General features: G+C 34.8%; 1 protein-coding gene across 2 annotated transcripts; it reads right to left on the reverse strand.

Annotated features, from left to right (window-relative positions):
• Positions 1 to 3,276: 3,276 nt before the first annotated feature.
• On the reverse strand, positions 3,277 to 11,750 carry LOC117123992. Of its 2 annotated transcripts, none has more exons than XM_033270093.1 (5): positions 11,629 to 11,750; positions 9,207 to 9,672; positions 5,474 to 6,169; positions 5,024 to 5,247; positions 3,277 to 4,292 (listed from the first exon to the last, which is right to left on the reverse strand). In XM_033270093.1, exons 2-5 carry the CDS (start codon positions 9,645 to 9,647, stop codon positions 3,842 to 3,844), a joined length of 1,812 nt encoding a protein of 603 aa, XP_033125984.1. In that variant the 5' UTR covers positions 9,648 to 9,672; positions 11,629 to 11,750; the 3' UTR covers positions 3,277 to 3,841. The 2 variants fall into 2 exon arrangements, with proteins under 2 accessions (XP_033125984.1, XP_033125985.1); XM_033270094.1 differs by lacking the exon at positions 11,629 to 11,750 and adding an exon at positions 9,784 to 10,299.
• Positions 11,751 to 13,290: the final 1,540 nt, after the last annotated feature.

Below are 13,290 nucleotides of genomic sequence, written 5' to 3' on the forward strand. Positions count from 1 at the left end.
AAAGTAATTCCAGGAAAACCCATTATTAAACGGGGGTGAACTTTGTATACAGTAATGTATAGGTAAAAGATATTTCATTTTGTAATTCCTTTCAAATTATAAAATTTAAATAGTAGGACATTTTAACTAATGATTCCTTTATAAACCCAGCCTCGAAAAATACCTCATATTTTTAAAAAGGGACAAAAGTCATGTTTTAAGTCGAACTTAAGAGTACTGGTAGGCCCTTGGTAATAAGCTCATACATTAAGGTAGAAAAGCCAACACTTCTCTCAAACTTGGCATACTGTGTAGGCCTACCGGTATGCATTTTCATTGCGAGTTTTAGGACCAGATGTTCAGAAATGTGTATAAATTAGTAAATGACCTAATTGGGGTAAAACTATATTAAATTTTGTTTATGACTTTGCAAAACTCATAGTTGTATGAGACTATAATAAAAAAAATCAGTAAAAAAGGTAATCGGTAGGAGAAATTGTATTTGTCCTCATACAAAATACAAAATGTTGGTTGTACACAGCTTTTCAAATTTAAAAATATTAATATTGTAAAAAAGACATGAATCAAATCGCAATGACAAGCGGCGCGCCTAAACAAGACCGATATGAATGATAGCAGGAGTCACTTATTTATTAGCTTGCAATTTGTATGATCCTCGTTCTCGAAATAATTATTTGTTCATTTAGATTTCCAATCACATTCAAAATTCGCAGTTTACTTTAATACTTAATTTGTTAATTTTCATGTTTATGCATATTTTTCTCGTGTACGTACCTTTTAGCAGCCTCTTATCAGAAGGTTGTATAAAGTGTATTTTTGTGGGATTTTACACCCGGGTGGCATTTTTCCCAATAAGTTTGCATAAGAGAAAACAGCATAGCCTTGAGCACTCATCATCATTCACTTTATTACGACAGTTAGGCGTTGGTCCTCAAGTTTATGTTTATGATTTATTCACGGGGGATACTCCCTCTTAATTCCAGGGAATAGATCTTTGATAGACCCTTAATAACAACAATGAGGACGCTTCACAACTTTTCTACTTAGTTATTCATCTGTTTACCTTTGATAAACCTCACGTTTTCTTTCAATCCCTCGGTATATTATTTATTTCACCATATTATGAGTGGGTGACACTTACAAAGCATGTCTGATGTTCAGGGGCATACTTAAATACAAAAATATACATTTATATAAAAGTATAGCCTATCGGTAACAAACTATAAAAATCAAAACGGCATAAAATAATCGAATATATATATTTAAAATTTAAAGAAAATGAATCAGTGATTATAATACAAAAAAGGGTATTAGAATTAAAATATTATATATGTAACCATTAAAACAATTTAAAACGATCTAAGTAGCAATGCACTCGGGCATTTTTTTTTTAAATTACGGCTCATATTTTTCTCATGAACAATGTATCCATTCCTTATGCCTCGTTATAAACAATACTTTAATAGTATTAATAAATTCCGTCCAGTATAAATAAGAAAAGAAAATATAAAGAATTTAAAACTTTTTCTCCGATTGACTGGATTAGTGACAATAAACAATAAGTTCTATATGTGCAAATTACGATATAATTGTATTTAAAAATAATTATTATAATATAACCAAATTAACTAAGTTATTAACTTTAATTAATGTACACAATTTTTACTACGAAAATCATCATTGATAACCAGGTCATATAAAGGTCATTATAGGTTAAGTTAAGGTATTGTAATTATGCGTCCGTTGGGCGAGGCTTTTTTTCACCTTTTTAAATTAAATGCAGAAAAAAAAAACTTATTAAAAAAATAATCAATACAAATATTGGGATTTTTTGGCAAGAAAAAAATGTTCTCGTTTATAATTTTAGTTAAGCACATAATTTATATTCCATATTTCATGAGTATTTCTACCCTGCGGCATTCTTGACCATGGTATAGTTTTCTCTGACATTTTGTTGTCTTAAGTTTGTCAATGGATCCTAGATTTAATAAAAAATATGGTAGAAACATAAACTGTTCTTGTAAAGAAAATTAAGCTTGCGAAGTGTGGTGATAGTCTACGCAAAGAATACCTCCGCTCACAACTACAAATCAGTTTACCAAAGGTTGCAGCAAAGTGTATAGCGCCCTCTATAGGTGAATAAGTTTGTATAGGCTTGACAATCCAGAGGTTAACGATTAGATAAACCATTATTTCGATGTGAATTTGCATCAGAAAAATATTATGGAAGTGATATTTTGCCCTAATGACGTGTTATCGTTCCGAATACTCGTACGTCTCCAAATACTTGCGAAACATTCTTTTTTCACATGTATTTGGGGACGCACTCGGTATTCGGTACAATAACACATCAAGTAGGACAAAACATCACTCATAACTAGTATTGAATTTAAGCCATATTATTATTAGTAAAGTATACTGTCACCATAAGTAAAGTGTTTATGATTCTTATTAAATCACACCAGTGTATAACAAATTTTAATCTCTGACGATGAAGTGTCATGTATCTTTTTTGACGAGGCTTCCATGTCTAGTTCTTCTTTGCAATGATGGGAAATGACAGCAACCAGTTCTTCCTCAATTGCATAACATACTCTGCACTGCACTTTATTATTTGCAGTGCAGTGTATTAATTTCAGAAATTAGCAAATGAATAGCATTAACTATATTTTAAAATGGTATCTGCCACAGTCATGTTTTTTCTTGTGATTTTGTTTTGGTGTTTACTCATACACGTTCATGATACTGAGGTAGGCGTAATAGTGACAATAATAGTAATACTGTACATTAATTAAATGCAAAAATACATTCGTGTATAATATTGATAGTATGTGCTTTCCCTTGCTTCATATCTCCCAGTTGTTCTAGTATCTTTTAAAATTAAATGTTGTGAAACATTTGGTATGGAGTAACATTTTCACTGGGAAAGATGTTATAAATACAGACAGCACCAGGTTTTGGGGGAGATGAAAGGAGTACATGTGACCATCTTTGGCATCATAGCAGTTGGTACACCAACTGAATGAAAGCTACAGGGACATGGGTTCGAATCCTGATGGGAACATTTTTCTGCACCATATGACAATATTTGTACATGCCATTGCTAATCATTAGAATATAAATTGCTTGTATATTTACATTTATGATTCTAAAGTAGATCATAAAGTATTACAACCAAATTATGATGGAAAGAATGAATGGCCAAATACCACATTGTTAATCGTGTTTCCAACACTTTTTTACAGCTATTGCATTCAATAATACAAACACATCAGATACAAAACTTGTAACTTTATTAATAAAACATACAGAATAAACCTCAACTGAGTGTAAACAGGAATTACTTTAGGTCTGTTTTGCAATCATCAACCGGTTGAATTCCTGCCTGATAAATGCTCTATTACATCACTATTCTGTGATTCATCTAAAATAGTTGTAAATACAATAATTTGTCTATAAAAATCATTAATCTATTATTGAACACTATATACAGGCCTGACTATATATTTAAAAGAATCGTATTAAAAACACTAAAATATTACACAACATTTTGATCACAAATGCCCTATGGTTTAATGATTATTTAATGATTGTTCTACCGTAATTTTAAATTATCTATTAAATTGAATATTATAAAAAGTATGCATGCACAATAATAAAATCTATGAACATGAAAATGTTTTATGTACAATAAAAAAGCTTCCTTAACCACAAAAAGCTTTAATTCTAAGACTGATTTGCAATATAAAAATGTGAAAATTAAACAAAATCATAAAACAATGCTTTAAGTAGATAGATTTGAAGTACCCAGCCGTTAAAAACTATATGCTTACTTATCCGTTCACACATCAACCCCTTTCATGCAATTGTACTTTTTAGTAAACACCTTGGTGATCTCTTCGCATAGGACGTGCCATTCCTTACCAAACTTCTCCTTCGAGTTGTGATCTGGATGGTAGTGCACAATGGCTTTCTGCAGACACTTCTTCAACTGCGTCTGTTCAATCTTCGATGGCTCTGGTAAATTATCAGGCAACTTGTGGTGCTCCTTCTTTGGTGGATGGTTTTTGTAGATGTATTGCAGACATTCGTAATTATCTTCGATGTACTGGAATTTTCTAATTTGTGGTTCCAGTTTCTTTAGTGCGTCTTCTCTTTCCTTCATCCATGCGCGGGTTTCTTGAAGAACTGTCTTCATCTGATAAGATTCAAGCGTTTGCGCACAGGTCTGGTACCATTCCTCGTAGGTGAGAACACGGGGGTGAAGGCTATGAGCCAGGGTTATTGCTCCTCTGAGGAAAAAAAAAATTATCATTTATTAATTAGTCAGATATCAACTTTTTGTAAAACAGGTAGGCTACCCTGAAATGGAATAGAATTCCCCTCCTCCACCCCAACGTTATTTGCATTATTTTTTTAATTATTAATTCAATGAGAAGCATATAAGAACCTTTAGAAAACAAAAACAAAAAGAAGAAAAAATTCATTAACTGCATGGCTTTTAGCTATACACCATTATCTGGTCTATTTTGAAACAGCACCACCAATGGCTCAAAATTTCCACCAGGGAACATCCAGCCAGAGCACCTTATTGTTCACAAATTCCTTTTTACCAGACACATATCTTCTTTTGAGTGGCACTTATACAACCAAAAGTACTGTAGATTTTATGCACCCCTATTTCTTTTTTCTTTTGGCATTTTGTATTTAATGACTAGCCTATACCTAGGCCAACTCACTACAACAAGAAGGTCTGCACACCATTCACAGCAGGGATAAACACTGATAACTATATAGAGCAAAATGCCTAGGCCTCTGGTCCTCCCCCCCCCCCCAATGGTAGATACCAAGTTCTTAGAAATTTATATTTCAAATTTAGCGAAAATGGTGTATACAATACTGTATTTGTCATTCAAAGCATTCCACTGTGATACTGTTCACGCAACTGTACCTAATATATCACGCCAATCATTGCTATTACATCGTTTATTCTGGACTGGGATTTGGAGGGTACAATGCTTACTTGAAATATGGTCTGGCTTTGGACCTCAACTTCAAGATGCTGTCGTAAATCACTCCCATCCGACTCATGGCGATGGCCTCTAGCTCAACATCCTTTTCCCTTGTCAGGAGGATGGCTTTCTTGTACCAGTCAAGAACTTCCCAGACCATGTCTATGTTCAAGTCTTCCTCTGACATCAGAATCTTTTGCTGGAGGTTGTCTGCGGTCTCTAGTGCTTGCCTTGCCTGTGATTTGTATAGGGAACAATAAAAATAATAAATTAGTTAGAATTATACTTTTTAAAGCTCAATTTAGGTCATTAGAAAGTATGATTGTCTATCTTCTGCCAAAATATCAATGATTATGTTTTGAAGCTCAATGATACTTTGATAAAAGTGAGCCTAAGTCTTCCTCTGCTTTTCTTTCCCTAAATATCACCAGTTTCAAAGATAACTTCAAATCCAAACTTACCTCAGCTACAAATGTCTGCATCACAACATCCTCATGAAGGACATTGACCTCTGACATCACACCTCTGTCACTTCCACCATAGCGTCTAGCTTCCTCCAAAGGTTGGTGGCAATCATATAAAATGGTCTTAGCTTTACCGAAGACACCGTTCTGAAGGAGTTTGATTGCTTTTGAAAGCAAGAACTCGGCGTGCAAAACAGACACTTCGGCCTTGCAAGCCCTTGTCGGAAGAAGTCGACATGCCAATACCATCAGTTGATTCTTCTCGTCCCACATATTTGGCTGGTTGGTGACAAAGTCAAGACTCTTCTGCAAACACTGGTGCATTTTCTGAACAACACTATCAGACCATAGGTTGCCATTTCCAGCATCTTGACCACGTTTCCAGGCCTTTGAGAAACACCTGAGCGCCTCTTTGTACAATTGCATCGCCAGGACACATCGTGTTTTCTGATCGCCTTCTACCACTGATGTTAACTTCCATGATGCCATTGCAAGGTTTTTGTTGGCAGCTGCTGCTTCTCTTGGACTAGCACTGCATTCCAAAGCATCTGTGTAATGTTTTCTGGCTTTTTCCAGACGCCGCTTTGTTAACACAGGGCCGATGCATCTAGTAACAGTCCTGTAGATAATGTTACCTAGCTGACGATGAAGATCTGATTCACTATGACCAACGTTGCCGAATCGTGAATAAGCCTAAAAATAATTGACAAAATATAACGAAAAATAATACTACAGAATTAGATAATCAAGGGCAAAGGAATTCCTATGTAATGAGTAAACACTGTCTTCTCTAATTTTATGCTATATGATAATGTACTGTATATTCATAATACTCAATCAATAAATCAATCAAATGAATTTATATAGTGCCAGTATCCAATAATAATGTTCAAAGACGTTCGACAAAGTCGAATTTGAAATGCTTCCGAGAGCAGGTAGCCTTTAAAGTCGGGCTTCGGAAGAAAGAAACTTTTGATATGTTGTAGCACTGATTTTTCTAAGATAGAAAAAAGTTGCCTGACAAAAAACTGGGGAACGGTGAATGAGATACAGATATTTAAAATTTAAAAACTGGGAAAAAGGTGTAAAAAAGGGCGGTTATACCCCTTCCCCCTCCCCACCGCCTCCAGTTTTTAAATATTCAAAAATCTGTATCTCGTTCACTGTTCCCTATTTTTTTTTTTTGTCACACCATTTATTCTGTCTTAGAAAAATCAGTGCTTCAACATATAAAAATTTTTTTTTCCCTCCGGAGTCTGACATTTTTTGGAAAATGTCGACACTTGTAAAGTTTTAACATGGGTTAGTGAAGTATTCCATAAAGTGGGTGCTGCAGAAGAGAAGGCACAATGACCACATGACTTGAGTTTCCATTTAAGGATGTGAATGAGGAATTTATTAGATGAACGCAGTATAAAAGGAAAGAAGATCTGAAATATACTGAAACATTGATTGGCTTGTAGGTTATGAGAAACAATTTCAGTGGCAGATTGAATGAAATGGGGGGGCCCAGCCAGCCTGGCCGCATATTACTTTTTTTCCCATACAGTTCTGGCAGAAATTATAGAGGTTGCTATTTTAGGACAGTTAGGGGAACTGATATACATAAAAATGCATACAGACTCCACCTCGCAAAACAGAGTCAGTGCTGTATCGAGTTTTATGCGTGGATGAATGCTAAGGAGTCACTAGGCCAAAATCTCTTAAATAGCCCTTGGTAGTCAAGGCAGTGTAAAAATTGTAGTAGGCCTACTAGATTAGACACTTTCTATGTAGGCCTACAGCTTGGTCTTCGAAAAGAATTTTTAAAAATGGAGTAGGCCTTATATTGAATCTGGCACCGTATTTGAGTAGGCTTAAGTCTACAGTTGGGCTTTCGATACAGTATGATGTGTGTGTTTAGCAATTGTATGCTCCCTATTAGTAATACACTACTCATTCTGAAGGATATATATACGTTTAGAAATGCTCGGAAACAAATTACAAGTACTTCAGACACAGTTAACTTACAATTTTACAATTAAAAATTTTTTTTAAGAGAAAAAAATCCCTGCCAGTGAGTGTTTCAATATTCTTTTGCATGATTTATTGGTTGGTAACATTTAAGGATTTTTGTAGAACCACCTGTAAATAAATGAAAGCTATTTTTACTTCCATCAGATTTGGATCGTTTGAACTTAAAACTATTCAATATTTAATTGGGTAGAGACAGCCTAAACAGTACATCATATCAAGTGTATAATATTGTAAAATTAGTGTTTATAATATATCTGCTTCCTATATAGTCCATGCCTTTATTCATATTGAATATGAACGAAATGTTTGTAAGAAATCAATACATAGAATTGTACTTGTGTGTCCAAAAACTTTTATATCTATTAGAATCATTAGAACTATAGTAGTTAATTATTGCTATATTTTACACTACTCAAATAATCGACCAGAAATTCAACGCTACCTTTTTATACTTTCAAAGACCATGTTGTACGTAAATACTGCCTAGGCATATAGGGATATTATAATTACAATAATAGTCAATTACGTTAGTTCACTGACTACAGTATATACACTATTCCTCTCAACTGACTACCAAGAGATTTTGGCCTACCCTAACCACAAAGGAATTACTTTAGTTTCTGAACTAACTCCTCCACACCCTAACTACGCCGTAGCTTTCATATTCCACAAGCAGCGAACGCCACTCCGCAACTCGCGAGAAGTGTCAAGCACTCATGCATTATTCATGTTATCAGTTCACCTAAATGACCTTGTATAGTGCCCTCTATAATTTATGCCGGAACCGTATGAAAAAAAAATAATGCGGACTGCCCCCCCCCCCAACCCAATTGTTAAATATTAAAGAAAATTATTAATTCAAATTTTTAAGTCTGAGAAAGAGAGTGCTATTTCCTGCCATCTAGGTCACATAATCGTAAATCTTCTTACCTCAGCCCCCAACCATGGTGAAGCTGAGGTGGTACAGACCCTCCAATTGTCAAAGTACTTCCCTGGGCCCCTCTACTTCAAATTCCTCGATCAGCCACTAAAATCTGAATGGGTAACCATAAGTACTGGAGTGAAGTGTTCATGTTTTTTAGTACGAATGATGATTCTAGCAGCAGTGTTTTGAGTATGTTACAGAAGGCCTAATCCCATGAAGTTAAATTCATTACAGACATAAAATTTAAAGAGTCTATGTATGTATTATTTTATTAATTAAAACAAATGGTATTTAAATATAATTTTTTGTTCTTAAAATTATCATAAATAAATCAAACTTTTTTTTTTCAATGTGGCAATGTTTTACAGAATTTTCAAACTGATCACACTAAACGTTACACACCAAATATACGTTGGGGTCAACTACCATACTTTCCTATCACTGATTGAGTCTATTAAGTACACTGCTTGTAAATCATAACATAGACTCACACGGCATGACGCCAGTACTTATAGCAATGGTAAGGTCAACCAAATTAAATTAGTTTAGTAAAAATATAATTAATATTTATTAATATTCTTATACACAGTTCAACAAAAGAGCTGATTAAACAATTATAATTGTTTATTCAACAAAAGAGTTGATTAAACAATTATAATTGTCTTCCTACATTAGTATTAAAGCTCAGAAAATTTTAATTTGAAAGAAAATAACATTAAAGTACACAAAGTAAGGAAATCAAGATCGAAGTTGATGATTAAATTGGCTTTTTTGTTACTAATTTCTTACCTTGGACTTCATTGCTGCTTTCTTTAATTTATTTGTTGCAGCCTTAATTTTAGCCTCTTCTTTCTTAACAACTGCATCTTCCTCAGCTTTAGCCAGATTCAACTTGAATGACCCACACGCTCCTGTGCCTTTAGCCTGGATGAGGTTTCCACTTCCAATACCACGTTTCAAAGCCATCTTAAGCTGGGTGTTCATGCTAGCAGCATCTACCGTGTAGTTGGCTTGGATGTACTTGCTGATAGCCTGGCGAGAAGAACCATCTCTTTGTTTCAATGCACCGATGGCAGCAGATATCATCTCAAAGTAAGGTGGGTGACAAGCTGGCTTTTTCTTAGCTTTGGTTTCTTGAGATGCCGGTTTCTTCGGAACAGCCTTCTTCTTAGCCTTAGTTTGCGGGCATGGTGGGACATACAACACTAACATTTTATTACGATCAGCCATTTTGCACAAGATGTTTATTGTAGAACTGAGGGAAGAAAAAGAAATCAGCGATACAGTACTTGTTTTATTTATAGCAATACATTGACACACATTCAACTTCTGATGCTTCTGTGTACTGCTACGGTTAACTACTTGCCTATTTGACCTTTCTGAAGAGTCGATCAAACCTTTCTCTGCTACCAAACTTAACTGACCAATCAGAATGTGTTATTCGATAGATGGAGCTTTAAATATACGGCAGGGGTCCAGGCCTGTCCGACGGGTGGGCAGGCAGGCAAATGCCCACCCTGCTCGGTCTCAGATCATTTCGGCCGCCAGATTTTTAACAATAGAAAGTATGGCGCGCCAATACAGTTCCGTTGGTAGTGTGGTTGTGGCAGGATGCGAAAGCGTAGGCAAATAATAATCTGAATAACATGTCATCAGGCAAGAAAAATAAATCTAAAATTCAAACATATCAACAAACGAAATGAAGTTTTATACTATACAGTAAATATTTTCCCTTTTTATTCATGTCACCGCCTCAACCATCAAACGAAATAAAAAAATTCAGCTGTTGTATGACTACGTTCTTCTCATTGGCGGCTGTTGTGTATTCGGTGGCCTTTTTGGCGTTCCATACATTTGGCGCGGCGGCCGAAATGATCGAACACCCCCTGCTCCCCCTCCCCCACCTCCCGCTGCCGCAACCTTTGCATTCAAGTGGGCCAAGCTTTTTTGGGAGTGCGTGTTCCCCAGCCCCCGAATCCCATAGATACAAACTGGGGGAATAAGGTGTAAAAATGGGCAGTTACGCTCCTTTTTCCCCCCAGTTTTTAAATATTAAAAAATCTGTATCTCATTCACCGTTCCCCAGTTTTTCGTCAAACAACTTTTTTCTGTCTTAGAAAAATCAGTTCTACAGCATATCAAACATTTTTTTTCCTCCGGAGCCTGACTTTAATCGAAGATGGTCCATTATTAAACTAGAACTTAACACTGGAAGCGGAGTTATTACTAAAGATTGGCGATGTATAAGGTCTAATTACTAAAAGCATTTTATTAGGTAGGGCCTAAATTAATGAGTTAACAGGAGTGCTCCGACAAAATTTTGATTGCCACACATTAAAATACATGTTTTTACTTAACAATTTATAATTTTAATCTATGTATAAAAAAAAGTCAATCTTAAACATAAATAAACCACATTTTAACAAATTTTGTACATACGTCTTTATTTTAAAAATATATAATTTGAAAACCGAAAGGTCCAGATTAATCTCAGATAAGAAAGTCTAATATACTTCAAGTATTTATAATTTAGATGGTATATTTGCAATACTTTTTTCCTTTAATTTCCTCTAGTCTACAGACATCTCCTGCCATAAATATTACGTTATAATACTGTTAACCCTTTCCCATTCACATAGATCATAAGAGGCTGTTTCTGTAAAAAGAAAATACTGTAATACCAATTGATGCTAAAATAAACTGTATAACAATTATTTAAAAAGTAGTAAAATAAAAATGACTGTTTTCGTGCGCAAACCGTAACGGGAGGCCAAGGCCTATACTGCTTAGGATATCTTATACATTCGCGGTCGAGCCTTCGGCGCTCCATACACCGCGACCGAAATGCATAACCAAAATAGCGCGACCGAAATGCAGGCGCGACCGAAACGATCGGATACCCGACCGGAGAACACCATTTTTAATCCTACTCTAGGCAGATACAGACAGAAGATAGAATGATGATAATTTATGATAGAATGTGTAGTTGACTTGTTGCCGTTGGTGGTTACACGTGACACAATACATCTCATCATATATCAAGTAGTCCTACTGCACAGCAAGGTTAAAAAACTATCTCCTAGTTAGTTTGTTTATTTATTATACATTTGTCCTCCTTGGACCTGGTGGAATCACCCCTGCCTTAGAAGGGTCCAAGGAGGTAGCACAGAAATAACTCTTTCTTTAGTGCAGAATGATATAAAATACTTACGATTTATCAGGTTTTTGCTAACATCAACTGCACGTCCTCAATCTCTAATAAGCTTTACACTCCTCAAAATTCCAACTCCGGGATGAGAATGGGACCTTTGTGAGGAGTTGTCGCTTGATAAACTATTGATTAGGAAAACCCATTATTAAATGGGGGTGTGCTAACTATTTATATTGTGTACGATTATTGATTGATAATGATAATGATGATGATAATGATGATGGTGATGATTGATGACGATGAAGATGACGATGATGATGATGATAATAATATGATGATACAATCACAACTAAATAATAATAATAATAATAATAACGATAATGATTGATAATGATGATAATGATGATGATGATGATGATGATAATGGTGATGATAATGATAATGATGATGATGATTAATGACGATGAAGATGGCGATGATGATGATGATAATAATATGATGATACAATCACGCCTAAATAATAATAATAGTAACGATAATGATTGATAATGATAATGATGGTAATAATGATGATGATGATTGATGACGATGAAGATGGCGATGATGATTTGATGATGATGATGATAATAATAATATGATGAAACAATAGAACCCCTATTAAAGGGACACCCTCGGGACCCAAAAATTGTGTCTCTGAGTTGTCCCCTGAATAGGGGACCACTATTCAGGGGACACTGTGACCAAAATCGTGAAATTGTCCCCTTAACAATGTTTTTGGCATGAGTTACAGTTGAATTATTGGAATTACAGTTGAATGAGTTACAGTTGAATAAACAATTCATTTATAATATGAAATAAAATAAATGTAATTAACACAACAAAAGTTTTAAGCCTACATGTTCCCGATATTGTTTCATGATTCGAATGCAATGTTAATGACCAATTATTCGTTTTTATATATTGAGATTTGTATTAGAAATAAAAGATAAAATAACATGAGTAACGACTTAGAAATCAGGGTACAGTGTTTACCGTACATTAAACAAGAAATTCCCATGGTTAATGGTCAAAATTTAAAGATTGTATTACTAGCCTATATGAAGTACGGTACAACAACACCTACACTGGACCTACCAAAGTTTATTGCTCAAAATATAAATTTGAATGAATTTTTAGGCTACTGTAGTTGTTTTGATACAATGAAAAGTGTCCCCTAAATAGGGGTTAATTGTATTGATTTGACCATTTGCCACACTAAGAAACACAAAGTGTCCCCGTCCCCTATAGGGGTTTGCAATTGTATTAAAAGATATATTTCCCTTCGTTTCACAGAAAAGTTACCCCTCATTATTATTATTATTATTATTATTATTATTATTATTATTATTATTATTATTATTATTATTATTATTATTATTATTATTATTATTATTATTATTATTATTATTGAAACATTTAACCAGCGCTTTGTGGGGGGAGGGCAGGGGCCACAGCCCAAACCCGTCGGGGAGGCCCTTTTGAGCGAGCCCGACCACGCCCACTTTTTACTCGTCGGGCACATCAGACCCCACCCCCCTCCGTCGGGAAAATCCTGGCGCCTAAATCCTAGATTCATTTAAAGTTTATTTAAAAACGTTTTTATTTAACAAACTCTAAGGGTAAACTGTGCAAAAAATATAGTTGGAACAAAGATAATTGGAAGAGGTTGTTATTTGGAAGCCC

This window comes from Anneissia japonica, unplaced genomic scaffold (assembly GCF_011630105.1).
Source record: "Anneissia japonica isolate Jap-2015-1 unplaced genomic scaffold, ASM1163010v1 scaffold981_len364101_cov180, whole genome shotgun sequence".
Lineage (NCBI taxonomy): Eukaryota > Metazoa > Echinodermata > Crinoidea > Comatulida > Comatulidae > Anneissia > Anneissia japonica.

Excerpts from the sequence above, each read along its gene's own strand:
- LOC117123992 (XM_033270093.1), bottom strand. The coding sequence starts at position 9,647 with ATGGCTGATCGTAATAAAATGTTAGTGTTGTATGTCCCACCATGCCCG. Across the intron at positions 6,170-9,206 it reads AAGCAGCAATGAAGTCCAAG|GCTTATTCACGATTCGGCAA; the intron begins GTAAGAAATTAG and ends AATTATTTTTAG. Across the intron at positions 5,248-5,473 it reads TGCAGACATTTGTAGCTGAG|GCAAGGCAAGCACTAGAGAC; the intron begins GTAAGTTTGGAT and ends TACAAATCACAG.